Genomic DNA, 27,909 nt, shown 5'->3' with positions numbered 1-27,909 from the left:
ATTTCTGTTCATCATTATCATTTTGCCTCTAATTGAGCATAATCTAAGAGGCTCTTATCTTGAAAGTGTAAAATAGGGACGGCTGCTGGTGATCCAGATCCCACACTCTCAATGCAAAGGGCCCTGGTTCAATCCCCAGTAAGGGAGCTAGATCCCACGTAAGACACCCCACACGCCACAATAAAGATGGAAGATCCTGAGGGCAACCAAAAAAAAAATTTTTTTTAAGTGTAAAATAAACAAAACAGGCTTGAGTACAGGCTTGTAGTACTTTTACTTGAAGGCACAGACGTCCACTCACCCTTGAATTAAGAAAGCAGAAAAATTTGAACCCTTGACTCTCTTTGCAAAACCACAGCAAGGCTAAAAATGGGTGTTTCAGGATCAGATTACTTGAGAGTGATATGGGGGTGGGGTTGCCCTCCAGGGAGGAGAAGAATGAATGTTGCTTCAGAATTCCAAAAAAAAAAAGTTTATTTATAAAATACTGACAAGTTTGACGGGACATGGGACCTCTTGTGGTATATATTTCAAACCAATTTCTTTGTTACCTTTCATTCAAAAAATAAACCTGCTAACAAGCTATATGACATATATATATTTTTTTTTCTTACAGATAAGACACCTGCCATAATGAATACTCTCCCCATAATTTTTCTTATCTTTTAAATCAAAAAAATAAAGATTTGTGTTGGTTTTTGTTTTTGGAGTCTGTGTGTGTAAAAGAAGGTAACACATTTAAATGCTTTTGGTTATTTTTACAGAAACAAAGTGGGGGGTGCGTGTCCCAAGAGGGCACCTGTGCTGGGGGGGTGGTCGAGTGGCCGCTGGGTAGTTCCCCACAGAGGCACTGGGGAGCCAGAGCGGGTGTTCAGGTGGCCCCCCTCCCCGCTGGTGCCCTCCAGACCCTCACAAGTGTGGGCACCTTCTGCTGGGCACCAGGTGAGGGAAGCCCCCTCCCAGAGTGGGGCATGGAGGGGCGGAGGGCTCTGGCACCTTTGAAAGCTCTGCCCAGGGAAGTACGGGCAGAGACAGAAGGCCTCGGGCCAGCGAGCGGCCGGGCGGGGCGGCCGGAGGCCTCCTTTTCCTTCTGAGTCTGGGCAGTGTCAGTCCGGAGACTGGAGGGGAGACGGCCCGGCGCCGCGGACTCCCCGGACCCCCGGAGGAGGGCGCTTCTGGAGCCCAGGGCAGCGTTTTGGTTGGTCGTCTTGGCAGTCTGGGTGCGGAAGGTATGTGGACACAGGAGGCGCGGCCAGGAGGGCAAAGGCCGTGCTAGTGCGCCAGGTGTGAGCTGCCCGGGGCAACACCAGGTTTCCGGAGAGCACGGCGGGCCAGGGCCAGGTGAGGAGCCAGGCGCTGTCCCCAGGTGAGCCCACTCCAGGGGGAGTCAGGGCAACACGTGGTCTGACGTCACCAGCCCAAGAAGCCAAAGGGCAGGGAGGCTCCCCGTGACCCATGGGCAGTGCCCACACACACATCTTTCCAGCGCGGCCAGGTGTCCGGACAGGAGCCACCACTGCCCCAGCAGATATGTAAACAAGGACAAGGATCAGTCCTCCTGGGAATCTAGAGGTCCACGGCTGGAAGCCGGGCTTCCAGGTGTGGCTGGGGCGGCGGAGGCACCGTTCCAGGTGGGTGGGGATGGACGGAGGGTGGGACTCTCACCGGGGGCCGCCCGCCTTCCGGCTCCTCGAAGAGCCCTGGTTGGCAGTGTCCTCGCCCTGCCCTTTCAGACAGCAGAGCCCAGCCTCGCCCCATGGGCGAGACTCACGTTGCCTGTGTCTCCCTGGAGGCAGTCGGCCCCTCCGAGGGGGTTGCTGACGCAGGTACGCCGCGCAGTGTGTGTGTACCCGCGCGCGCTTGCGTAAGCCCAGGTGAGCGAGAGCCCAGGTGAGCGTGGGCGCCGCCCCACAGTGGCACGCTAGCGTCAGCGCGGGTGTGGAGGAGCGCAGGGGCGGGGAGGGCGAGCGTCTTAATGCACAAGGTGATCCGCGGAAGGCAAAAAGGATTTGGCCTCCAGTGAACTGCGCGCGTGTACACACAGCGTTTCTCCCAGTCCCGGCTCCCTCCCCCCAGTCCCTCCCTGGGCTGGGCCAGAAGAGGTTCTTCACGTAAACCAGGAAGGACTTTCTAAGGTTCAATACACAGCAGAGAAACGGATGAGCTGGTTTTAGAGAGAGAGGGAGGGAAGAGCAACTGCCAGATGAGCCTCAGGCCTGTGTCCTCCCTGGGGGGAAAGACCCTGCTTCCCTTTCCAGACCCCCTGAGCTGGGAAGGTGCTGTTTGGACCCCAGAGGTGGGTCAGCCTGTATGTGGAGCCATCTTCCCACTTTTCCCCATCACGTTTCCTGGGGGTCCCAGTGCCTGGGGAGGAGCCCCCAGCTGGGTGGCATGCCAAGGACCCCCAGCCCTGCTTCCATTCCAGGCACCCGTGGTGGGGCTGGTGGGGAGGGGACAGCCCTGCAGTGTCCTTGGCTTGTTTCTCAGATCCTCCCTGGTTCTCCAGGTTGCCCTCAATGGGGCGTGGCCTCCTCCCGGGTCAGGGGTTGGGGGGGGCGACTGGGACTGGAGCTCTCCACTGAGGGGTCCCACCCCGGCCACCCCTCTCCGAGAGCAGCCTGGGTGTGGGCCCCTTTGCAGGGCTCCGGGGTGGGGTGGGGTGGGCACCCAGGGAATTTGCTGGAAAGGCTCCTCCTTAAACCCCTGTATCTGGAACCTCTGAGCTGATGGGAAGACCCAGGGCACCAGAAGTAGCGTTTTAAAGAACATTCCTCTGGGCAACTCGCGCGCGCGTGTGTGAAAGCTCTGCCTCCCATCAGCTATAATTGTCCCGTGGTCCCATCTGACCCGCTCCTCCTGGAGCCCTGGCTGTGCACCCCGGGAGCTCGTGTCCAGTTTGGAGGAGGACCTTGCTGAGCCTTGGCAGGCTGAGCCGAGTCTGGAAGACGTTTCTGAGGGTTGGGGTGGCCTCTGCCTTTGTAAACCAGGTGCTGGGAGCTCCAGCCTCTGCGCCAGGGACTTGGCCCGCCCCTTGGACTCCTGTGCCCCTGCACTGAAGCGCCAGGGGTCTTAGACACGAAGAACAGTGGGCTGGGAACGAGGGACACAGACCTGAAAGTGAGTGCCCTGCTGGCTAGGAGGACCCAAAGGGATTTCACCTGGAGGGGATCCCTGGACCCTTTTCCTTGCGAGTGCATGGTGTGTCTGTGTAGGGTGTGGTGGTGGTGGTGGTGGTGGTGGTGGTGGTGGTGGTGGTGTGTGTGTGTGTGTGTAAAGGTGTCATGCCTCACCCCAACCTAGCCTGCAGTCCCTTTTCTTGTCTCTGTAGCCCCTTTTTCTGTCTTCTTTTAAGAAGGTGGGAGGAGGGGCAGATGGTACCTAAATTAGAAGAAAGTCCAAGCGTCCTTCTTCCAGTCCCAACGGCCTGCCCCACGCTCTGTTATTCCAGGGATGCTGGGCCAGCGCCCCCACTGTGTTCCTGAGTCCATCTCTCCGAGTCTGCGCTCGGGGGGGTGGGGGTGGGTAAGTGAATTCAAGTAAAGGAATGGCTGGGTTCAGTGGGTGGGAGTGAGGAGCATTCCCCCAGCCCCAAGGACCCTCCTCTTCCTTGTATTCACAACAGAAAGGTCAGTTAGGAGCAAGGAGCTGGGTAGGCAAAGTCTCACCCTTGAGCTGGTTTCATTTTCCTAAATAAACCAGATGCTTGGTGGGGAGACTGAGCAGGGCCGGGGGGCGGGGGGAGGGTGTGGAGAAGCCAGGCTGCAGGGGGCGGGGGGAGGGGCGCCTGCCCCCACCCGGGATGCCCGTCCCAGCACCGGCTAGCACTGGGCCCAGAGCTGCAGCACATGGGGAAGGGCTGGACTTCCAGAAGCTTCCCGGCCCCGGTCACGCCCACCTGACGGCCCTCCAGTCCTTGCCGGCCCTCCAGTCCTTGCCCTCCCTCCCTCCTTCCCTCCTTCTGCCTCCATCGGCCTAAACTCACTGGTGTGCACCGCAGCCGCCCCCCGCCCCCCCCAACCCCCGCTCAGCCCCTTGAAGCCGCAGCAAACCCCACAATCTCGAGGCCACACACGTCCCCTCGTGGTTTTTCTCCATGCTTCTCCACACTGGCTTTGCTGGCCCTGGAATCTCTGGAAAAATAAACTCAGGAGGTGAAAAGTTGACTTGGTTTCTCGGTGTTTTTGTTTTCTGGCAGGCGGTGCGGGGAGGGGTGGAGAGGAGCTGGGTGCCGTGTTTTCTTTTTCCTCTTCCGCCGCCGAGAACGACATCAAACGAACGATGAAAACCCTGCGATGGGGGCCCGGGAGCCCGGGGCGAGGCTGCTGGGGGGGCGGTAGAGGGTGCTCTGCTGGCTCGGGGGGTTCGGGGGGTTCTGGGGCGTTGGGGTCCGACTGGCCTTGGGCCGGAAGAGGCTGCCCTGCTGGGCGCTGCTGCTGTTGGAGAGGGTGGCGTGGTCCGGCTCGCCCGGGTCGCTCTCTGTGTAGCTGTAGGCCTGGGCCCGAGAGATGCCCTTCTGCTGGCGGCGCCAGGAGTTGTAATAGGTGGGGTCGCTGATGTAGTGGTTGACGAAAGAGTGGGCCTTCTGGTGGCTCGCGTCAACCTCGTACTCGCTGTCGCTTCCCTGGGAGGGCAGAGAACCGATAGGATGTCAGCGACCCTGGGGACGGGTCAGCGCGGTCAGGGCTGGGAGACGCAGAGCACTCTGGGCTGAAGCTCCACTCAGCCTCCTCGGCGCCCTGCACCGTGGGCATGTCAGCCCCGAGTCTGCCACGGGGGTGAAAGGCATTCAGAACACGTGATGGGTAGGAAGTGTCTCCCCCAGAGCTGGCACAGAGCCTGCGGATGCTGACGTGACCCAGAAGACCCAAGTTCTAAGCTTTGGAAAAAAATCAAAGTGAGGGATGGGATGCGGGGTGGGAGGGAGGCTCAAGAGGAAGGGAATATATATATATATATATGTTATATATGTATATACACAATATATGTATCTATTAATACTTATAGTTGATTCATGCTGTACAGCAGCAACCACCACAACACTGTAAAGCAATTATACTGCAATTGAAAAATAAATTTCAATTAAAAAAGAAAAAGAGCTCCATGAATCAGTAAAAAAAAAAAGAAAAAGAAAAAAAAATCAAGGTGAAATTCACACACCACTGTCGAGGGTGTGATTCACCAGCATTTGGTACATGCACACTGTCCGGCAACCATCGCTTCTTTTCATTTCAAAACATTCCCATCATCACCACAGAGTAAAACCCGGTGCCCACTAAGCAGTCGCTCCCCACTTCCTCCTCCCCAACCTCCTCCCCCCATCCCTACCCCTTGCAGCCACCCATCTACTCTCCACCCCTCGGATTGACCGTTCTGGATGTTGCATAAAAATGGAATCACACTGTATGCAGCTTTTGTGTCTGAGCTTCTTTTGTTTAGTATGGTGTTTTCCGAGGTTGCATGCATTATGGTTCTTTCCTTTCTGTATTTCTGATGCTTTGTTATCTTTGCTAACCCTGGAGGGACTGCCCCTCCCAAGACTAGACAGGTCTTAGAGAGCAAGCAGCTTTTTATACCCAGAGCCCCTGCCTGCATCGCCTCCTCTGATGGGCGCTTACACGCTGACTTGGACCCACTATTTCCTGCCTCCAATCACCGCAGGGTCAGGTACCAGACAACTAGGGGCAGCCCCTACCCTCCAGGGTCCCCTGAATTCATCAAATTCTGCTAAGCCTGCTTGCCTTGCCTCTGGGAACCTGAATAAAGGGCGCAGGGTGAGTTTTCCTGTTTCCTTCCTGCTCCATCCGCCTCCTCACCAAGCCTGGTACCTCCTCATGTGGCTCCACGTGGCCTGCTGTGCCCCCTCTTCTGGGGATCTGCGAATAATAAGCTATCTTTCCACTAGCAGTCATCTCCTGATCTGCTGGCCTCATCAAACCTGAAGAATAACCAACCGACATTTAAAAATAGAGGTTCAGGGACCTCCCTGCTGGTCCAAGGGTGAAGAATCCACCTTGCAATGCAGGGGATGCGGGTTTGATCCCTGGTTGGGAAACTAAGATTCTCCATGCCACGGAGAAAGTAAACCTGAGCACTCTGGAGCCTGAACACCACAGCTGCTGAGCTGGCACACCCCAACTGGAGAGTCCGCGCTGCAACAGAAGCCCCTGTGTGCTGCAACCGAGACCCGACGCAACCAGATGGATAAATAAAAACACATCTCTAAGACAGTAAATAAAGCAGAGGCCCACGCATGATACCCTGAGTTCCAGTCCCGATCCAGCCTCTGACTTACTGTGTGACTGGGGACAAAGCCAGGACCAGATTGGAAGGCCTTTGAGGCTCCTGGCGCTGAACAAAATGCTGATGCTCACCCACGTGTGATCCAAAATAAAAGCCACACTCGGTTATAAAAGAAGCACGAGAAAGATTATCAACAGAAGTTCTGAATTTTCACACGGTGATGACCCTGAAGCTCTGGGGGAGAAATAAAAAAAATTAAATTATCCTTAATACGGTTGATATTCTGGGGTCCTTGGCCCGTGCTCTAGCTGGCTTTTGGGAAAATCGGTGCAAGAGAAGAGTCCATCTGGTTTGTAAAGTAACATTCGACTCTGAATCGTGGAGCTAAAAATATCATGCATCTCTTCCCCACCCCCAGCTCCCAGCGATGTTTTGAGAACTAAAAAGACAGCAGATGGAAAGGCCTTTAGAACTCTCTGGAAGGGATGCACTGGTTTTAGTGAACAGTACATGCTCAACAAATATCATTCTAGAAGACCAAGCTCGAGTTGCCTCATCTCTGCCCAGTGAATACATGCTTAGAGGCAGTAAATTCATTTTATCAGCTGGAGTGAAATACACATTGGCAAACCCTGCAGTCCAGTGAGCACAGTATAAACAAGTCCAGGGTAATCATCTGTGTCTTGCTCTACAGGCAAGGAAAATGGAGGGCTTCCCTGATGGTTTGGTGATTGAGAACCCATCTTAAAGTGGAAGGTCACCGGTTTGATCCCTGGTCTGGGAAGATTCTACATGTCCCGGAGCAGCTAAGCCCGTGAGCCACAACCACTGAAGCCTGAGCACGCCTAAATCCCCTGCCCCACAACGCGAGGAGCCATGCAGTGGGAAGCCCGCGCACGGCAACTACCCACCGTGGCCAAAAACTCAGCACAGAAATCTTAGAAAAGGAGAAAAAAGAAAACAGAGCGTTGCCCTTGCCCAAAGGTTCTGAGCCATGTGTGGGAAAGGTAGTGTGCACCTGTTTTCAGGAACTCAAAGCCCTTTGCAGCATCTAAGCCTTCAAGGGAAACGGGTACAAAGCACAGAACTAAAATGACACCAACTCTGGAGCAGGCTCGCTGCCAGACAGGAGGAAACGCTGAGTTGCGTTCTCGTCTTTAAATTTCACACCTCTGTGCTGCAGCTATGATGATGCTACTACCTGAGTGCTGAAGAGAGAGTGATGGTTTTGCCCAAGGAAAGGATGAGCTGGACCTGAACACAGTTTGGCCTGATTTTCCGAAACCTACACATGCTCCGAACTCCCGAACTCCTGCCTGGAGGTCACAAGAAGGGGAAGGGGAACTCCTCTGTCCTCGAAGGGGATGTTAAATGCTCCCAGACTGATCTGCTGATTCATGTGCTCTGGCTCTTCTTCTCCACCCCCCTCCTCAGCCCCCACAGCGCTCCCGCCACCCCAGCAGGCACTCCCAGGACCCCCATCGTCTTGGCAGGCAGGGCCGGCTGCCCACGACAATGGAGAATCCCTCACCCGTTCTCCCGTGATGCAGAGCAGCACAGTACAAGCGCTTTCTTTGCCGACAGCCCAGCTGCCAGCCCAGGAGCGAACAAAGGGGCTGCAGAGACCGCAGGGCTCCGTATGCCAAGGGCAGGCAAGGGGGCCGGGGGTGGGCTCCTGAAGCCCGGGGCCGCAGTGAGGCCAGCCCAGGGGCAGGAGGTCTGAGCCAGACGTGGAGGGTACAGGAGGCTGGGGGGGCGCGGTCCCTGGGGTCCAGGCACAGTGAGGGTCTGTGAGTCTGGGGATCAAGAGAGGGGCCCCACGGTTTTCCCTACATGTCAGCTCCCTCTTGGAGGGCACCCACCGACTGGCTGGAGTGACTACTAGATGTTCTAGAACTTCAGCGAGCCCCAGGCCCCAGCCTTGGAGACACGTCCCCAAATCACTGTGGGTCTGGAGTGAATGAGTCTCCAGGCTGGGGGGGTGGGGGGACAGAAGCACCGCCTGATTCTGTCCCTTCCCAGCTGGGTAAGTGTGGACCTATCCTCTCTCGGCCTCAGTATCCTGGTCAGTACAATGGGTGGATCCTGACGTTCACAGGATGAACTCAACTAATATATGCGAGAACAGTCTAAAGGTATCATTAGGGGAAAAGTGAAAGGGGTCTGTTGACATGGGGCCTGAAGCCCCTCTGGGAAAGATCACAGGGGCACGGGATAGGGGAGACTGACTCACATTTTTAATTAAATTTATTTTTGCCGCACCATGCAGCTTGCGGAATCTTAGTTCTCTGACCAGGGACTGAACTCACACCGCAGACTTACCACTAGACCGCCAGGAAGTCCCAAGGGGAGGCTGACCAGTGCTCAGACAGCCCGGGAAGGAGAATGCTTGGTTCCTGCCTACCCACAACCCCACTGCCACCCCCAGGATGAAGCTGTGACCAGCAGGGTGGGGAAGGGGCCTCTCTGGCCCTCCTGGGGGCCCAAACCAAAGCCCATTCGTCCAAATCATCTCCTGCCCTCTGTTAAGCACCTACTGTGTGCCACTGGACTGGGACACCAAAGCCGGTGGAGGAGGGGTGCGGCGGGGGCGGGCACAGGCAGGGCGGCTGGAGTCTGGTCCGCCCCTCCCCCAGCTCCCCAACACCGCAGGAGGGGGTCTCTGCACGCACTCCCCTCTGTCTCCACCTCCGAGAACATCTGTTTCTTTTCTGGACGGGGGTGGGGTACGAAGAGAAGAAAGAAAGCGAGGGGGGGGCCAGGGGCTCCCAATCCTGCTTTCAACTCTCGCCCGGCCCTCGGTAATTGAATGCAGCTTCCCAGTCGCCGGCCCAGCACAAAGGGGGCCTTTCATGGCCAGTCCCTGGCTGCCAGGCAATCAGGCCACCGCTTCAGCTCCCAGGCCTCTTAACAGCAGCTCAAAGCCACTCCATCAGCAATTACCGGGCCCGGGGAAGGGGGAGAGGGCAGCCTCCAGGCTCAGAGCGAGTGAGGTGGGGACCTGAGGGAGGGAGGACCCCGAGAAAGGACCGAGACAAAAGAGAGGGAGCAAAGGAAGGCCTTTCTCTATTCTGTCTCTTTCTGGAAGCAGGGACAGTGGTATCAGATCAGCAGGAGACAGGCAAGCGCTGTCCTGGGCTCGGGGACCAGGCAGAGAGCCCTTGGGTATGTATGTGTGCACTCAGCTCTGTCCGACTCTCTGTGACCCCCTGGACTGCAGCCCGCCAGGCTCCTCTGTCCACGGGACTCTCCAGGCAAGAGTGCTGGAGTGGGTCGCCATGCCCTCTTCCATGGGATCTTCCTGGCCCGGGACAGAACCCTCATTTCCTTGAGTCGCCTGCATTGTTAGGCGGCTTCTTTACTAACTGCGCCACTGGGGAATCCACCTGGGAGCCCTTATCTTGTTGAATCTCAAGAAGCCTGGTGGGAAAGTGTTGCCCCAGGTGAGGTGTCACCCTGGGCAGCTCCTTCGGAGACTGGCAGCTGGAGCCCCGCCCCAACCCGCGGCCCAGGTTCCCCCTGGGGGACACTTTCCTCCAGGGTTCTTGGGCGCCCTACCCTTCCCGGGTGCTACAGAGGACCCAACCTGTGTGCGGCCACTACCTCCATCCAGGCCTCCCCCAGGGGTCATGGGTTAAGAAGTGCCATTCGTAAACAATCCTTAGAGCCACTCCTGGCTAACTCTTCGGATTGGGTGCTCAATAAACAGTATATACAATCTAACAGGTCCTATGTATTGATAACAAAGGAAGCTGAGCGCCGAAGACTTGATGCTTTTGAACTGTGGTGTTGGAGAAGACTCTTGAGAGTCCCTTGGAATGCAAGGAGATCGACCAGTCCATCTTAAAAGATACCAGTCCTGAATATTCACTGGAAGGATTGATGCTGAAGCTAAAACTCCAATACTTTGGCCATCTGATGTGACGAGCTGACTCATTTGAAAAGACCCTGATGCTGGGAAAGACTGCAGGTGGGAGAAGAAGGGGATGACAGAGGATGAGATGGTTGATGGCATCACCGACTCAATGGACATGAGTTTGAGTAAACTCTGGGAGTTGGTGATGGACAGGGAGGCCTGGTGCGCTGCAGTCCATGGGGTTGCAAAGAGTCGGACACAACTGAGCGACGGAACTGAACGGAACTGATTGATAATTCCTTTTTCTTTTAGGCTCAATTTCATGATAATGAGCTTACAGGGCTGACCCAGGACATCACAGAGAACTGAGTACTGATTAAGAGAGGCTTGCCATCGCCTTGGAATTTCTCTCCATTGAGATTTACTTGTGTGCTAACTATGTGATTTTTCTACCCATCGTGGGCTCTGACTTTGAAATGAAGCTGGACCGTGGCCATACTTTGTTTTTAGAAGTTCCATCACATAAGCCTCAGCCTTTGTGGGTCCCCCTGCCGGGGAACCTCCTTCTCCACAGACCCCTGGAGACACGGCCCCCAGCCCCACCCCGTGCCTTCTGGAGGGAAACCGGCCCTTCCCTCCTCCGGCCTCCACCCACAGCCCTGTTCTGGCCTTTCCCACGTGGCAGCATGTGTGTTTGTTTATAAGAAGCCTTGACTTTGTGTTTATTACCATATCACAGGGAAATGGCTGGGCAGCTAGAAATGGAAGAATCCAGTTCCGGAGGGTGACTTTTGGGTGGTCTGACTTAAGAGTTCCAACCAGGTGGCACGGGGCCTGGGGGCGGGGGCTTCAGGAAGACAGCTGGCCCAAGGGGTCGGGGGTTGGCTGCTGACCCTGAGGGAGGTTCCCCGGGCAGGACTAACAGCGCCTCTCCTGTGAGCCCGGAGCTGGAAGTCGTGAGGCTGGGTGCTGCACGTTCTGGACACTAATGTGCAGTCCAGCTGCTTCTCATGGGGGCGAGCGAGCAGCACAGGGAGTTATTTATGGAGAACGCTGGCATCTGCAGAGATGAAAGGGCCCAGGCGGACCCTGGGAGGTTCGGCCACCAGTCCCCCGTGCCCCCCTGCCCCAGGGCACTGGTATGCGGAGCATCACTCAGTGGACATCCGAGGGCGGCCAGCTGCTCTGTCTCCCATCTGCCCCTGACTCCAGCCCACACGGAGCCGGGACCCTGAGTTTGCACATTCGGACCTGAGTCAACTCGCTTAAGCTCTCTGACCCCAGTTTTCCCATTCGTACAAAGATGCCACTGAGGCCTGGCTCGGAGGGTCGGTGTGAAGCTACGCTGTGGTGAGGCGCTTGGGTAGCCCACGGGAGGCGCAGCTGTTGTCATCACTGCCACTTTGAAGGGCCTCTTTGAATGTCTGAGATCTGATGCTGGTTGAAAAGGAAAGCTTACAATCACAAATCTTTGTTTCTCTATCCTGCTAACCATACTTGGTCTTGAGTCTGTTCAGCCTGATGACCTTCTCCAGTAACTCTTTCATGGTTTCAACAGACACGCACAGATTGACCACATCCCAGTGACGTGCAGGACACTGGGGATACAGCGTGAGCAAAACCGCCACGGTCCCTGCCCTCAGGGAACTCGTGCTGGCAGTTCAGTTGCTTAGTGGTGTCCAACTCTTCTGACCCCATGGACTGTAGCCCGCCAGGCTCCTCCGTCCATGGGATTTCCCAGGCAAGAATCCTGGAGTGGGTTGCCATTTCCTTCTCCAGGGGATCTTCCGGACCCAGGGACTGAATTCGGCTCTCCTGCCCTCAGGGAACTTAGCTTTCAGAGTAAATAAGCCCGGGGATTCCCTGGTGGCCCAGGGTTAGGACTCTGTGCCTCTACTGCAACGGGCACTGGTTCAATTCCTGGTCAGGGAACTAAGACCCCACATGCTGAGTGCTGAAGCCCCCCTCCCAAAAGAAAAAGAACAGAGTACATAAACCCAAGTCAACTGAATCCAGCCCCAGATCAAACCCCAACTATCCCAAAGGCCGTACACGGAGCTCCAGGCCTGGGCTGTGGTCCTCAGATCTGGCATTCTGGAACCAGAAAGCCTCCTCTCTAGGGTGTGCGCTCCCGGAGAGGGCGGGGGGTGGGGTAGTGACTGGTCCCAGTTTGCTACGGAAACAGTGTTCAAGTGAAGGGTTTGTTCTGAATAAATGAGACCGATAGCTATAAGGAGGATTCCGGGTGCTCTGTCCATCCTGGGGTGACTTCTGAAGTGGGATGCTCCTGGGATGGGAATTCTTCTCCCAGCAACTTCTTCAAGGCTGGGGGGCCCTGGCATGGCCTCAGGGGCCAGCTCTGCATCCCATGTGGGTGTCCCCCAGACTCACGCAGGGTGCTCAGAGAGCTCCCGGGACTGGGGCAGTCCCTTGTGGACTCAGAGGGGTTACTCTCTGAAAGGTCGGCGCTCAGCTGATGAGCGTGGATCACAATGCCCTCTGCAGAAGGTCAGGGGGGCTGAGCAGAGTCAACAGGGAGCCTCTTCTGCCGGCCACCACGATGCCCTCTCCACAGACAGCCAGGGGCTCAGGAAGCCCTTGGTGACTGCCCCACTGACACGGGGAAATCCCTTTAATTTTGTTTTTTTGGCTGCGTTGTGAGGTGTGTGTGATCTTAGCTTCCTGACCAGGGATTGAACCTGTGCCCCCTGCATTGGAAGCCTAGAGTCTTAACCACTGGACTACCAGGGGAGTCTCCCTTTACCTTTTTGACTTTTACCTTGGGTACCGACAAGCCAAAGGCTCATCACCATCTTTGGGGAGAAAGAAGAAAAAGTGCTTCAGGAAGCACGGCCGTGTAAGTCCCAGTATGGGCGTGGCAGCAAACAGTTAACTACTCACAACGAGATGCCATAACCTGGATCACGTGGGTGCCCATGTAAACCAGGCTAAGCTGCGTCTTGGCCTCTGCCAGCTCTGAGCTGTGGTGTCAGCTCCAGCCTCACCGGCTCTGCCAAGCCTGATGGTAACCCTGGAGCTGAACAAAACAGCAGTGAGCAAGAGAGAGGCCTTCGGTCCAGGGGGCCGCGACTGGACCCCAGGCTGGCTGACACCTCCTGCCCGGCCAGCAGCCCCACTTCCTGCTGGCCTCTCTCCCTTCTCACCCTCTCCCAGGACCGGACAGCAAGGCCCAGGGCGTGGGACACCGTGGCCTTTTGCAGCCCCTTCCTTGGCAACCAGCAGGCTTGGCCAAGGCCAGGAGGGCTAGGGCGAGAGGCTGTAACATCACTCGGCTGGAATGCACCAGACCCCCTCTCCCCAAAGCTCGGGGCAGAGTGTCCACGCATGACCCTGCCTGACCACCCAATGGCAGCCTCTCTAAAGCTCCATGTCTCCCAAAGGCACCACCCCCTTCTCAGTATTAAGAGCTGACATTCATTGAACGTAACCTCAGCAAATCCTCCCCACTGTCCCATGAGCCCATTCTGCAGCGAGAGAAACTGAGGCTTCAAGATATTACTCAGTACACTCATGAGGCCCTTGACTCCTGGGCAGCAGAGCCAGGACACAACTCAGGTCTAAAGCTCCAAAGCTTAACACCTTAGTGGTCCGCACTGCTTCCCAATCTTGGGGGCCCAGCCCCCCACTTCTGGAGCTCATTCTGACCCTGATTAGCTAGGTTCAGCTGTTCTCCGGCTCCAGCCGAGCAGGGCTCCAGTGTCTGCATCCCTCTCCTCGTCTTTGAGGAGAGACGGGCCAGGACAACCGGGGACGGAGCATGTTGGGGGGCTCCTGCAAGACTTTTGCTCTTGGGAGTTCCAGGGACCCCACCAGCCCAGGTGCAGACTGAGCGCAGCTCGGACATGGCGGTTGACCTGAGTGCGCCGTCCAGGGGGTTTCCTGGGGCCCCTCGGTCTTTCCAGTCCATAAAGGGAAGGAGGGCAGGAAGCGGTGGGCAGGCCCATACTCCGGGGTGGGGGGCTTCACACAGCACCCCACCGCGAGCGGGCACCAGGCCCTCCTGCCCCTCACCTGAGAATCGGAGATTTCCGAGGGCTTCTCCGTCAGGCTGCTGCTCTCTGCCGGGATGAGGTCGTTGTACTTGGTGACGTCCTCGTCGGAGTAGTGAAGGCTGCCCGGGCTGGGCCGGGGGGGAGACCTGGGAGAGTGGGCGACAGGGGGCTGAGGGGAGGCCCGGGGAGGGTGGGGGACAGGGGGCTGAGGGGAGGCCCGGGGAGGGTGGGGGACAGGGGGCTGAGGGGAGGCCCGGGGAGGGTGGGGGGCGGGGGGAGACCCGGGGAGGGTGGGGGGCGGGGGGCTGAGGGGAGGCCCGGGGAGAGTGGGGGACAGGGGGGAGACCGGGGGAGAGTGGGGGGCAGGGCGCTGAGGGGAGACCCGGGGAGAGTGGGGGGCGGGGGGAGACTGGGGAGAGTCGGGGCTGAGGGGAGACCCGGGGAGAGTGGGGGACAGGGGGGAGACTGGGGAGAGTCGGGGCTGAGGGGAGACCCGGGGAGGGTGGGGGGCGGGGGGAGACCCAGGGAGAGTGGGGGGCGGGGGGCTGAGGGGAGACCGGGGGAGAGTCGGGGGCTGAGGGGAGACCTGCGGAGGGTGGGGGGCAGGGGGGGCAGGTGGCCCTCTGCGGGACCCTCCGTCTCTCCTTACTGTGTCTGCGTTTTGACAGGCCTGGGCCCTGGGGCGCAGGGCCTCGGGCTGGAGACCCCAGGGCAGGTATGTATGTGCGTGTGTGTGTGTGTGTGTATGTCCCTAGGGCTTGTAGGCCTAGCAGCAACCTCCCAGTGGGTGTGTGTCTATGTGTGTGTGTGTATCTGTATGTGCGTTTGTGTGTGTGTGTGTGTGTGTCTCTAGGGCGTGTGTATCTGTGTGTCTGTGTGTGTGCCTGTGAGTGTCTATGTGTGTGTCTATGTGTGTCTGTGTGTCTATGTGTGTGTGTGTCTGTGTGTGTGTCTGTGTGTGTCTATGTGTGTGTGTGTGTGTCTATGTGTGTGTGTCCGTGTATCTTGTGTGAGTCTGTGTGTGTCTGTGTGTGTGTCTATATGTGTGTGTGAGTCTATGTGTGTCTGTGTGTCTGTGTGTGCGTGTCTATGTGTCTCTGTGTGTCTGTGTGTGTGTGTCTATGTGTGTCTGTGTGTGTCTGTCTGTGTGTGTCTATGTGTCTGTGTGTCTATGTGTGTGTGTGTCTGTGTATGTGTGTGTGTGTCTATGTGTGTCTCTGTGTGTGTGCGTGTATCTTGTGAGTCTGTGTGTCTGTGTGTGTGTCTATATGTGTGTGTGTGTATGCCTGTGTGTATGTGTGTGTGTGTCTATGTATGTCTGTGAGTCTGTGTGTCTGTGTATGTGTGTCTATGTGTGTGTGTGTGTGTCTATGTGTGTCTGAGTGTGTGCATGCGTGTATCTTGTGTGAGTCTGTGTGTGTCTGTGTGTGTGTCTATATGTGTCGATGTGTCTGTGTATGTGTGTGTGTGTCTATGTGTGTGTGTGTGTGTCTATGTGTGCGTGTGCGTGTATCTTGTGTGAGTCTGTGTGTGTCTGTGTGTGTGTCTATATGTGTCGATGTGTGTGTGTCTGTGTGTGTGTGTCTATGTGTGTCTGTGTCTATGTGTGTCTGTGTGTGTGTGTGCGTGTATCTTGTGTGAGTCTGTGTGTGTCTGTGTGTGTGTGTCTATATGTGTGTGTGTGTCTGTGTATGTGTGTGTGTCTATGTGTGTGTGTGTGTCTATGTGTGTCTGTGTGTGCATGTGTGTATCTTGTGTGAGTCTGTGTGTGTCTGTGTGTGTGTCTGTATGTGCTGATGTGTCTGTGTATGTGTGTGTCGATGTGTGTGTGTGTGTGTGTGTGTGTGTGTGTCTGTGTCTGTGTATGTGTGTGTGGATGTGTGTGTGTGTGGATGTGTGTGTGTGTGTCTATGCGTGTCTGTGTGTGTGTGTACGTGTATCTTGTGTGAGTCTGTGTGTGTCTGTGTGTGTGTGAGTCTATGTGTATCTGTGAGTCTATGTGTGTGTGTGTGTGTCTATGTGTGTCTGTGTCTATGTGTGTCTGTGTGTGTGTGTGTCTCTAGGCCTTGTAGGCCCAGGACCAGCCTCCCACACCGGCTCAGGCACTGGGGCGCTGGGGAGGCTGCACCCTGCTTCTCCAGTGGTCTCCCAAGGCCCCAGGCAGGGGAGGCTTGGCAGTGAGCGTTACACAGCGTTTCTGGGCCGCACGGAGACCCTGGCACTGAAATCTCAGGTGAGGTCTGAACACCTGCCCTGCAGACAAGCTCCCCAGGTGACGCTCAAACTCACAAGGGGAGCTCTAGAGAGTGGATGCCGAGGGTCGGGGGAGAAAAGAGGCACACAGCCTCCTTCCTTCCACGTCTGCTTGGAGACCAGAGACAGGCCAAGGCCTGCCCTACCTTCGAAAAACCAGCCCTGGAGAAAGCTGTGCGCTTCCCAGGGAGTGAGAGGCCAGCCGGCTCTGAGTCATCTCAGACACCCAGGACAGGCGCCTCGGGCGCTCCACCTGCTGCGGGGTGTGTGAGAGGTGGGGGGCTGGGCTGGGGGCCACGCAGGCTCCCAGAGGCCCTGGGCAGGTGGCTGGGGTCCCCCATGACTCTGCCTTACTCATGTCTTCCCAGGAAGGGGTGCCAGGGGGCCCTGCCCAGCGCCCGATGCCCCGTGATCGGGCCCGTCGGCTCCAGGAAACCTTCATAGCACAGAGGCCCTGAACCCCAGCGGCCCCGCCCGAGCCGGAGGTGGCTTCCTGCTGAAATGCCGCTCTGAGAACAGCCTGGTGGCCGGTGACCGTGTCAGAAGCAATACCCCTGCCACCTCCAACCCCTTGTACCGTATCTGCGTGGATTTTATGCCAATCAACAAAGCTGCATCTTTAAGCTACTTAGAAACAGCAGAGCTAGCAGCAGCATCACTAGACGAGACAGGCAGACACAGGACACCAACAGGAGGGGGGAGATGGGGGGCCAGGCTAACACCGTCTTGGCGACACACGCTGTGCCTGGGTCAGGCCTCAGGAGCCTGGGGATGGTTTGGGGCACGTGGGATTTCTGTGTGTACACAGTGATGGAGGGTACACACAGGGGCCGCGGTGTGTGTACACTGGGGGTGTGAGAGGCGGGCGAAGCCAGCCTGTGGGTGAAACGCCCTCTTGTTCCATGTGGCAGGGCCCTGGAGCCAGCCTGGCGGGGCCACGGTGGCCATGCTGGGCCCGCCACCACGGCCTCAAATGGCTCTTTCTTTGGAAAGCTGGCTTTGGCGGGAGATGAGAGCTCGGCCTGGCTGGCCTGTGCACCCCTCCCGCTGGAAGTCCTCCTGCTGAACACACACGTCGCCTCTTCCTTTCAGGACCAGACAGAGGGAACCTTTGTGAGCTGGCCCTGGGAGAGGCATCCCCTCAGTTCCGTGGGCACCTCCGATGAGCCGGGAATGTTAACGGGGCCGAGGCTGGAGCCCCTGAGCTGCAGCCCCTGAGCTGCAGCCCCAACCTCTCCTTCATGCTCTCGATGTCTGAAACTGCCAGGTCAATCAGGTGACGCTCAGGTGAGCCCTAGCAACTGACCCTGACCTTGGAAACGGGCAGCCTGGTGGGCCACAGTGGGTGGGGCTAGCAGGGGCCCTGGGTGGAGAGGAGTCAGGCGAATATAGGAGCTGGTGCAGCCTGGTCCCCTCCTGGTTGGCTCTTCTTGGATGCTGCCTTTTGAGGACAATGTGGGGTGTATAGACTTCAAGGGTGGGTGGGAGAAAACTGACTATGGCCACAGAGGGTGTGAGCAGGTGCCTGGGGAGAGGGCATCCCCTCTTTCTAGAACGGGAAGGTCAGGCGAAGGCAGAAGCAGTCATGGGGGACTCCTGGCAGCTCTTGAGTGTGTTTGCCCAGCCCACTTTCACTGGGTGCCTCTCACCTTTCGGGCCAGTGGCTATCAGGGCTTCAGGCCTGTACCAGGAGCACTTGGCCCCAAACAGCAGTTAGTGGTTTGCAAAGTTGTGCAAACGATTTGCATCCTGCTGTGGCTGGCAGACACCCTCTGTCCCCAGCTCCTCGTGACTTTCTCCCCACCCCGCTGTGGAGCTGCCTGGGCTTGGCTCTCTCTGCCTAGTGACCATTCCTAGCGAATGCCGCTTCCAGGGGGGCTGCCCTGGTGGCGCAGTGGTAAAGAATCCACCTGCCGATGTAGGAAATGCGGGTTTGATCCCTGGGTCAGGAAGATTCCCCTGGAGGAGGAAATGGCAACCCACTCCAGTATCCTTGCCAGGGAAATTACATAGACAAAGGAGCCTGGTGGGCTAATCCATGTGGTCACAAAGAGTCGGACACAACCGAGCAACTGAGCATGCTGCTTCCAGGACGAGGTGAAGCCAGCTGCATGCTGCCTGCTCTGTGGCCCAGGCGATGCTGGCCCCACCTCCACCCGCCCGGCACCCCATGCAGAGAGCCCACTACCTTGTATACAGGCCATTCTTTCGGCAGAAGGAGTTCTTGACAGAGAGTCGTCGGTTGTTGAGTTCCAGGGCAGGAAAACTGCTCTCATCCAAACTCATCATCTCGCCATGGCCCAGCGCACCAGTCTTGGTACTGTTGCCTGGGGAGGGCAGAGATTGACATCCATCACGCACTCCATCCTTTTAGACCGCGTGGCCCCTTTCCCCTATGGCTGGGCTGCCCCCTCTTTCTTTTGTTAGGGTTTAAACCAAAACTGGAGATGGAGATTGTGAGACTGTGTGTAGGAACCCTAGGAGACCCCCACCCCCATCAGAGCGGCTGCTTTTCCAGGAGAGACCTCCCCCACACCACCTTTGCCGAAAAGGGAGATGGTCCCGAGAAAGTCCCATCCACCAGCTCACCTGCGTCTGTCTTCTTAGCATACTTCTTGCTCTGGCCTCGGATGATGAGCACAAAGACGAGGAGCAGGATGAAGATGAGGCCAACAAGTGCGATGACCACCAAGAACCACCACTCCTCGTAGAAGGGGTTGGCTTTCTGGGCTGGAGCATGGAGTGGGCGTCAGGTCCGTGGTGCTCAGACCTGTCCTGCCTCCAAGCCTGTGGCTCCAGCTAGGACCCTACCACCTGCTCTCACATTTTACGGGCAGGTGAGTCTGCGCCCTCAGAACGAGGTAGAATCTTGGGTTGGTAGGGATGGTTTCATCTCAAGGGCCAGCTCTGGTTTATCAGTAAAGGGGCTGCCTGGAGGGCTGGTTTGAGAAAGGGCTGAGGCCATTTCTAGACTGATTGATTAGTGATGTCTGCTAAAAATACAGGCGGAAGAGTGAGTTGAGGAGGTTCTCGACTCCTGAGTGCTGGGATTGATTAGTGATGTCTGCTAAAGATACAGGAGGAAGAGTGAGTTGAGGGGGTTTCTCGACTCCTGAGTGCTGGGATTGATTAGTGATGTCTGCTAAAGATACAGGAGGAAGAGTGAGTTGAGGGGGTTTCTCGACTCCTGAGTGCTGGGATTGATTAGTGATGTCTGCTAAGCACACAGGAGGAGCAGGGCCTGTGTGCTTGCTATTTTTTCTTATTTTTCCTTGCCACTTACGGCCCAGGGGCTACCTTGGTAGATGTCAATGTGTGCTAGAAAGGTGCTTGCCTGGCCTGTGCTGTGCCTGGGACAGTTTCTCTCCCAAGGTTCAGTAGGGACAGAATCTTTTCTGGTAGGCGGGAGGGTGGACATGAGCAGGTCTTCAGAAAGGCTCCTCCAGGGAGACTTCCCTTCTTTCAAAGCCGCCAGGACTGTGCTCCCTGCATGGGGCTGGTACTAATCCGTGCTGCTGACTGAGGGGGCGGGCTCTTCTATTTCAGACTTGAAGTGCTGACTTCCTGTCATTTGGTTCTATCAATCAGGCCAAGGGCAAAAGCATATGGCTTCTGAAACTGGCCCAGTGAGTAGAAACTTTGAAAGCTATTCCTGTCTCAGGGGAAGTGCCTATTAAAAGTGATTAGATGTGGGTCCGTGGGTTTCAATACTGGTCGTCTGTGAGCTCGGAGGTGATGGGAAGAGAAAGGCAGGAAGGAAGGGCTAGGGATGGAGTCCTGCCCTCGCAGGATGCTGCTCGCTCAGGCCTGAGCTTCACAGGCTCCAGGCTCTATGTTGGGGGGTGGTTTCCATGGATACACAGTGTATGACCTGATGCCCTCGGATTTCCTGGGTGATAAGCCCACGGAAGCTACCATCTTGGTCCCACTGATTCATCCTCAAGCCCACTGGGCCCGCTGCCCAGGGCTTCTGGAGTCCTTGGAAAGGAACTCCCAAGACCTCTGCCCCCCAGCTCCTTCCGGAGTTGAAGGCTGACCCGGGCCCCAGCCCAGGGATCTTGGCTTCGGAGAACTGAGAGGACAATGCCTTCTGGGTCCCCAAACCAGTGCCTCTGGGGCTGCTGCCTCTCCTCCCTCGCCCCTTCCCCAGACCCCCCACCCCTCACGCTGTAGGTGGTACCTGGTACAGACTGGGAGGGGCTGCTGGGGGTCCCGAAACCGTAGTCATTGACTGCGATGACCCGGAAGTCGTAGCTCACACCTGGCTTGAGGATGTCCATGCTGAATGTGTAGGACGTGACCTCCTTGGGGATGTCTTTGATGAGAATGTCCCAGAGCCCCTCATCTGCGGGAGGACAGAGAGGGAGGCACCTGCTGGGAGGGGGCAGTCTGCCTGACCTTAACCGGTGCTCCCGGACCCCAGGCCTGTTGGGCCTGCCCCCTCGACACCGAATCCCCCGTGCTTGGCGCTGAGTAGGTCCTCAGGAGATACTTTTTACAAGTATCTGACCCTTTTATTCTTTTTTTTATACTTTAATTAATTAATTAATCCCAGCCATGACTGCAAGGAAATCCAACCAGTCCATCCCAAAGGAAATCAGTCTTAAACTGGAAGGACTGATGCTTGAATTGGAAGGACTGATGCTGAAGCTGAAGCTCCAATACTTTGGCCACCTGATGCTAAGAACTGACTCACTGGAAAAGACCCTGATGCTGGGAAAAATTGCAGGCAGGAGGAGAAGGAGACGACAGAGGATGAGATGGTTGGATGATATCAATGACTTGATGGACATGAGTTTGAGTAAGCTCCAGGAGTTGGTGATGGACAGGGAGGCCTGGTGTGCTGCAGCCCATGGGGTCGCAAAGAGTTGGACACGACTGAGCGACTGAGCTGAACTGATGCCATGCAGCCTGTGAGATCTTAGTTCCCTGACCAGGGATTGAAGCCAGATCCTGGCTGAGTCCTAACCACTGGACCACCAGGAACTTCCTCTCCCTCTTTTTAATTAAAATCTCTGCAAAATATTGGAAAATGTATCATAAGTGGAAAACTTTTTAACACCCAATCCAACTCCACCATCCAGTGAAAGAGCCTCCCCATCCAGCACTTTGTGCAAAAAAAATCTATAGATTCATTTCCCACGACAGTAAAAAGTGCTGGCCAGCAGGCTTTTAAGAGGCTGCCTAATATGCTATCATGAGTCCCAGGTGGCTCAGATGGTGAAGAATCTGCTCGCAATGCAAGAGACCTGGGTTTGTTCCTTGGGTTGGGAAGATCCCCTGGAGAAGGGCACAGCGACCCCCTCTAGTACTCTTGGCTGGAGAATCCCAGGGACAGAGGAGCCTGGCGGGCTACAGTCCATGGGGTCACAGAGTCAGACACGACTGAGTGACTAGGCACACTGTTCTATCATGAAGGTAGGCTCTCCTTTTCTTGGGCTTCCCTGGTGGCTCAGACGGTAAGAATCCGTCTGCGATGCAGGAGACCAGGGTTCTATCCTTGGGTCTGGAAGATCCCCTGGAGAAGGAAATGGCAACCCACTCCAGTATTTGTGCCTGGAGGATCCCATGGACAGAGGAGCCGGATGGGCTACTGTTCTTGGGGTGACAGAGTCGGACACGACTGAGCGACTAACACTTTCACTTTCACTTAGCCAGGCCCCTATTTTTCTGCTCCCTTTCCACAAAAGCCACACAGGGTAGTGTTCCTGCCTGCGGTCTGCCCCTCCTTGACCCCCACGCAGGAACAAATGATGTGGCCAGACCACAAGCTCGGGAACGAAACGCTGTGGCTCCGGCCTGCAGCCCCAGGACTTAGCTGATGTGCAGCATGGATCCCATGGGTCCCAAATGTCAGGTGGGTCCCTCCCTGGTCTGCAGAACGTGGCTTCTCATGTCTAGTCGGTTCTGCCCAAACCAAGCACAGCGGTGCAGGGGGAGCTGAAGACGAGGGCGATTTCACCCTCAGAATGAGGAATCTGTGCCCCCAGCCTTCAAGGGGTCCTGGCCTGATCCTTCCTCTTATGCTCTGCCCTTGACCACAACTATGTGGACGGAGTCACGGCCCCCAAACCCAGAACACCAGGTCCCATGCTGGGCCTCCCAGGGAACGCTGGAAAATCCACAGGGCTGAAGTCCTGGGCCAACATTCCACAGCCTGGCACCCCGGCAGGCCAACTTGGATGGAAAAAACAGGCTCCAGGCCCTGGATGGGAGAAGCAGGAGGTGGTCTCCCGGCCAAGTCAGCAGCCTGGAGGGCCAGGGAGGGACCATCTGGAGTGGGGAGGAAGCCAAGGCTGCCTGTATGTTCCGGCTACACGTTGGATCTGAGCTGCTGGACATAATAGCTGTTTACATGATATTTGCGACTGCAATTATTAGCCCAAGATTGAGGCAATGACTGGGTGCTGGCGGCTTCCTGGAACTGCTGGAGTGAATTATTTGCTATCGAGATGATTAGCGCTCAGCCACCCTGCAGTACTAACCATGTCGCTGGGATGTGCCAATGGCCCCATTAGGAGTATTAGCTCCTAAGATGCCAGCTTCCCAATTAGTATTTGCTGCTTGTGCGGGAGCAACACAGTCTTCTTTTTTCCTTTCTTTCTCAACTTGGGTTACCTAGTCACATATCCATGGAACATCGAGAACAAGCCTCCAGCCTGTACTAACTCCAGCACCTCTGATGAATTGGAAACCCAGCAACAGAGGGAGCTGGCCGAGGGCGGGAGCTCCTAGGGGGGAAGAGGAGCCCAAGAGGCCGCCGCGGGTGTCGTTGTGACCCATCAGTGACTTATCCAGCCACTCCTGATGCCTTCAGAGGTTCTCGTGATTCGATTTCAGGCTTGAGAGGAGAGCCCGGGACGTGATAGGAACTGTGGCGAGAGCCGGGATGCAGAGACGGCACTCAAAGGGGCGCTGGTTCTCCAGGGGACGGCCAGCCTCCTGGTGGGCTTTGGTCAGTGGGGTCACGTGGAGGCAGTGGGCGTTTAGCCAACAGGGGCCCAAACCTTCGTTCCTCTGGCTTCTTGGATGACCCCCCCGACTCGAGCTGGTCCTCACCCGGCGATAAACCCTGTTCTCCAGGGCCTCCAGGGTGAGCCTTAACTAGGGTGCGAGTCCCGTGTCCCACTCGCCACAGGGGCCCTCCTCGCTTCTCCCTGGCAGAGCACAAGCACCCTGTCATGCGATGACCCCCAGCCGCCTCAGCCCGGGTGAACGTACCTGAAGGCCGAGCCTCGAGGACGTAGCGGGTGATGGGCCCTTTGCCTGGGTCTCCACTGGACCAGTGAATAGCAATGGCCGAGCTGTACCGCACAATGATGGGCACTCCAGGCGGGCCGGGGGCACCTGTACACACACACACACACACACACACACGGTGAGCAAGGGGATGCCCCAGAGCGGGGCCATGTGCCCCACCCATCTCCCTGAGCTCCAGCGTGAGGACCCGAGTACAAAACCCCGGCCAGGGTGTCCGGAACCCCTCCACGTGCCATGCCCCCGAGGAGCGTGTCCCGGCCAGGCCTGAAGGACCCGACTTACTCTCCGCCAGGTCACCCACAGCCCCTGCCTTCCAGGAGAGGATGTAGGGAGATGCCACAAAGGCCCCCAGCTGCACTGCCTCTAAGGGCAAGGCCAGAGAGGAGGCCGAGGCCGCAGGAGGATCCGGGGCCCCTGCCACCATGAGGAGGGAGGAAGGACCCAGCCCTGCCCCTGGGACGGGCTCTCTGGGGTGACAGGTGCCTCAGGGGCCGCTGGGGGGGCCAACCCCAGGGCCCAGAGCAGGAGGGAGGAGCTTGGTCTGTAGGCAGAGGACTGAGCGAGCCTGCTGTGTCCACAGAGCGTCCTGAGCCCCTTCCTGTCCGGGGGCCCTGCCGTGCTGGCTCCCAGGGCCCCCAGGGCCCCGGCCTGCTGATCCCCATGCGCCTGGAGCCCCACCTCCTGGGAGCCTGGACACAGCAGGTGCTTCCTCCATGCCTGCGGGACGGGACAGTACCAGGCAGCGGGGTGTGGGCGGCAGGCTGGCCCGGGGCCCCTGTGGACGCCTTGGGGGAAGGAGCCGAGAGCCCAGCTTCAGACTGAAGCGCCTCCAGGCCCTGAGGGAGGTGACCGGCCAGACGGCAGGCAGGCGAGGGGCTCACCTCCTGAGCCTGGTGGCCCACGGCCCAGCCCTGCCCATGGCCTCGGAGGGCCTCAGAGCCTGCCTGCCTGCCTTCCTTCCTTCCTTCCTCCCTTCCCGCACCAGCATCCTGCCCACAGCCCAGGGCAAAGGTGGAGGGCTGGCGGGTGTGGGATGCTGCCCAGGCGGGTGTGAGCGGTGGGGCGGGGCTCCCAGCACCCCGGGCTCTCATTCTCTCCAGGGCAGAACCTAGGGCGGAGTGGAGCTGTCTCCAGACTAGAAGCTTCCAGCCTGCCCGCGGAGCTGGCCTGGAGGGAAGAGGGTGCCGGGCTGCACGTCCACTGACCCCTCCTCCAGTGGGCGCAGTGCGAAGCTTTCTCAGAGCCCCTCCCCACTCCTCCGCACTTCCTCCCCGCTCCCCCAAACCCCGACACTTCTGGGCTCAGGTTAGAACACCGTGTTCTCCAGGCAGGCCTCTCCAGGCCCCCCGCCCCTGCTCTGTCCTCCTGGTCTCCTGCCAGCTCCCTTCCTGCTTTTGTTTCCCTGGGAAGCGGCTCAGGTGAGAGGCGCCCGCCTGCCCGGGGAGGGCCTGGGGGCAGGTGGAGGGCAGGGGGAGGGCAGCTCCCTGGCAAGCTGCCTGCTGCGGCCCTGCAGGCTGTGTTCCAACCCTGGGAGCCTTGGGAGCCAGCCTGCCCTTCTTCAGAACCAGAGGTGGGGAGAAAGCACCCAGTAAGAAAGTGTAGGGTGGCCGCCTGGAACCTGCTCCCACTGGGCAGCAGAGGCCGCCCGGCCGGGTCAGCACCTCCCAGCTCAGGGAGGTGGGCAAGGAGGATGGGGAGGAGGGGCTTCAGGGGGAGCCTGGTGGGGCTGTGTACATTCTCGGTGGGGGCAGGGGGACAGGAATGCAGAGAGTCTGCGAGGCAACATCTACATCAGGAGAGGACATCCTGCATGAAAGAGGCCCTGGGGGGTTAAGCCTCAGCCTCAAGAAGAAGAGTTCCCCCAGCCTGAGGACGACTCCAGGGAGGGTCACAAAGTCCAAACTAAGCTACTCTTTCCTTCCTGGTCCCCAGTGCTCCCCGTCACCCGGGGCCCAGTGCACAGGGCCTGGCCTGCCCCCTAACGCTGCCCCTCTGTCCCCTGTCTAGGGGGCATGCGGCCGGCAGGCCTCCCTGGACCCGGTCCCATGCCTGCAGACCCCCAGAGCCCTGGTTCTCACAGCAGGTACCAGAGAGCAATTGGGCTCTTTTGTTCAAATGCACATCCCAGGGACGCTCAGGGATGCTGCCTAACTTGGGCCCCAGGAATCAGCGTTATCACGAGAACCCCAGGGGTTCTGACATCAGTGTCTCCTTGAGACACGCTCTGATGACACAGGTGACCCCTGCATCCCGGCTGGCCCTCCCTCACAGCTGGCCACCCCCCCACCCACCGCCTCAGCTGCCATCAGAATCCTGTGGAATGCTGGTCTCTCTTCCCACGCATCCATCTAAATGCCGCACCCCATGAGGTGTTCTGGAATTGCCGCCTTTGTTTATTTCATTTTTAAATTTAAAAAATTATTGTTAATTAATTTATATGGCTTCAATGGGTCTTCGTTGCGGCAGGCAGGATTTTGATCTTAGCTGCAGCATATGGACCCTCAGGTGGGGGCCTCTGAGATCTAGTTCCCTGACAGGGATAGAACCCGCTGCACTGGGAGCGAGGGGTCTTAGCCGCTGGACCATCAGGGATGTCCCCCCTTTAAGTGCCCCCTTGTCCTCCCCCATCCTTCCCCCCAGGCCCACCCCATGGTACTGCCTTGAAGTCCTCGTGGGCCTGAGAGCTCCACCAGAGACCCCGTCTTACTCAACTCTGCACCCCCAGGCACGCTCTGGATGCCCCTTTCTGACCTGGGGGGCCGCGTGTGGGGACAGCTGCCCCCAGGCCCACCCAAGGCTCCCTTACCTTCTCCAGGGCCCGTGGTGACGTTGGCTTCAATCTCAGGCCCGTAGGTGAAGGTCTTGGCTCTGATGCGGAACCTGTAGGTCATCCCCTCCGCCAGGTCCTTCACCTTCAGCCACAGGGGGCTGCTGCCCTTCACGTCCACCGTCACGATCTTACTGACCCCTGGGGAGGAAGCATGTGGCCTGTGAGAGCCACAGGCCCTGGTGGGGGAGGCTGTCGGGGAGGGAATGGTCAGCGCTGGCCAGGGGCTGCACCCCCTGGAGTCAGGCTGGGACCGGCACCCTTGACCACATGGAGTGTTTCCAAGACCGTTCTCAGAACAGAGTCCTGTAGCCTGTCCTCAAGAATATATACATTTATGCTGCCTGCTGGTCTGCGGAGTGAAAAACTATAGTGTCCTTTAGCATCTGGAGGGAAAAATCAACTATCTCGTTTAATTTAACCATCGTACCTCACACATTGGTTCCCCCACATCCCATCCCTTAGAAATCACATTCCAAGGACCATCTTTCAGGAAGTGCTTCTGTAAAGACACCGCCATCCGGAGCTGGAGGGGACACATGTGTGGCTGTACCCACAGCCCAGGACAACCTCAGATCCGGCCCGGCTCCCTCCCTCCACAGTGCCAGCGAGAGCTGGGGGCTCACGTGGCCCTCCATCAGCCACATCCACCAGGCTCTTCAGGGCCAAAGTGAGGACGCTACGGCGCCCCGAATCTTAGCTACTAGAGGGGAGGCTGGGACGGTCTCCAGGAGGTGAGAGTTTGTGCTCTGCGCCTCCCATGTCAAAGTCCTCCTGAGCGTCAGCCTCTCCGGGACCTGGTTTCATCTCCCACACCCACCGAGGAGCTGGTCACCCCAGGAGACAGACTTCGCAGCCAGCAGGCTGGCCTCAGAGTGCAGGGCTGGCCCCGGGTTCTCCGGGCACGTCTCCTGCCCTGGCTTCAGTTTGTGCTAACGAATGAGGGTATCGACAGCATCTTAGGCAGGTACTACGAGGTGGAAGAAAATAACCGAGCACCTGGCTGGGGGGCGGGAATGAAGTCCTGATGGACAGATCGGTGGGTGCTCCAGGGGGGCTTCCCGAAGGGGTCACGAGCCTGTGGGGTCACGGGGTGGATGTGCCCTGAGACCTGGGACATGCAGTCCTGGGTACACGCCCCTCGACTTGCCGGAGCAAACTCCTCACTGGCCTGGGTCTTGGTTTTCCCTACAGGGAGGTAGGGGTGCTGCGTCCTTGTTCCCTGCATCTTAGCGAGGCCTGTTTGCTGTCGACCAGAGTCTGGGGCTGAGGCGAGAGCAGGGTGCAGGCTCACTGCTGACCCAGCTGGGCACCGTCTCACTAGCCCAGGCAGTTCCCATCAGTGGGCTGTCAAGGGCAGATGGGAGTCTGGAAGGCCTCGGAGGCGCCACGTGGTCCAGACGCCACTGGGCTGAGCGACAAGCAGGCGAAGGGTCCACACTTCTCCGGGTGTGGACCCC

At 57.7% G+C, this 27,909-nt stretch overlaps 1 protein-coding gene and 2 long non-coding RNA genes across 5 annotated transcripts in view; 2 read left to right on the top strand and 1 right to left on the bottom strand.

Moving 5' to 3' along the window:
• Positions 1-261: 261 nt before the first annotated feature.
• On the top strand, positions 262-4,163 carry LOC132343128 (uncharacterized). The gene is made up of 2 exons (XR_009491818.1): positions 262-3,117; positions 3,449-4,163. It is a non-coding gene; the product is annotated as an uncharacterized lncRNA (long non-coding RNA).
• The window catches only part of SDK2 (sidekick cell adhesion molecule 2), a 348,454-nt gene continuing 324,704 nt past the window's right edge, over positions 4,160-27,909 (bottom strand). For both annotated transcript variants that reach the window (XM_024981091.2, XM_024981092.2), the window contains 7 exons: positions 26,429-26,590; positions 23,584-23,709; positions 20,543-20,707; positions 18,952-19,092; positions 18,551-18,689; positions 14,129-14,255; positions 4,160-4,621 (listed from right to left, as the gene is read on the bottom strand). In XM_024981091.2, the coding sequence (XP_024836859.1) occupies positions 4,268-4,621; positions 14,129-14,255; positions 18,551-18,689; positions 18,952-19,092; positions 20,543-20,707; positions 23,584-23,709; positions 26,429-26,590 (1,214 nt within the window). In that variant the 3' untranslated portion in view covers positions 4,160-4,267. The remainder of the gene's footprint in view (positions 4,622-14,128; positions 14,256-18,550; positions 18,690-18,951; positions 19,093-20,542; positions 20,708-23,583; positions 23,710-26,428; positions 26,591-27,909) is intronic.
• Positions 14,626-21,395, top strand: LOC112442730 (uncharacterized). Of its 2 annotated transcripts, XR_003031012.2 has the most exons (4): positions 14,626-17,649; positions 18,970-19,199; positions 19,909-19,988; positions 20,918-21,395. It is a non-coding gene; the product is annotated as an uncharacterized lncRNA (long non-coding RNA). The 2 variants fall into 2 exon arrangements; XR_009491819.1 differs by lacking the exon at positions 19,909-19,988 and having other exon boundaries at positions 14,627-17,649.

The sequence above is a fragment of the Bos taurus genome, chromosome 19 (assembly GCF_002263795.3).
Source record: "Bos taurus isolate L1 Dominette 01449 registration number 42190680 breed Hereford chromosome 19, ARS-UCD2.0, whole genome shotgun sequence".
Taxonomy (NCBI): Eukaryota; Metazoa; Chordata; class Mammalia; order Artiodactyla; family Bovidae; genus Bos; species Bos taurus.
The sequence above is the reverse complement of the archived record's forward strand: the minus strand, read 5'-3'. Positions and strand labels throughout refer to the sequence as shown.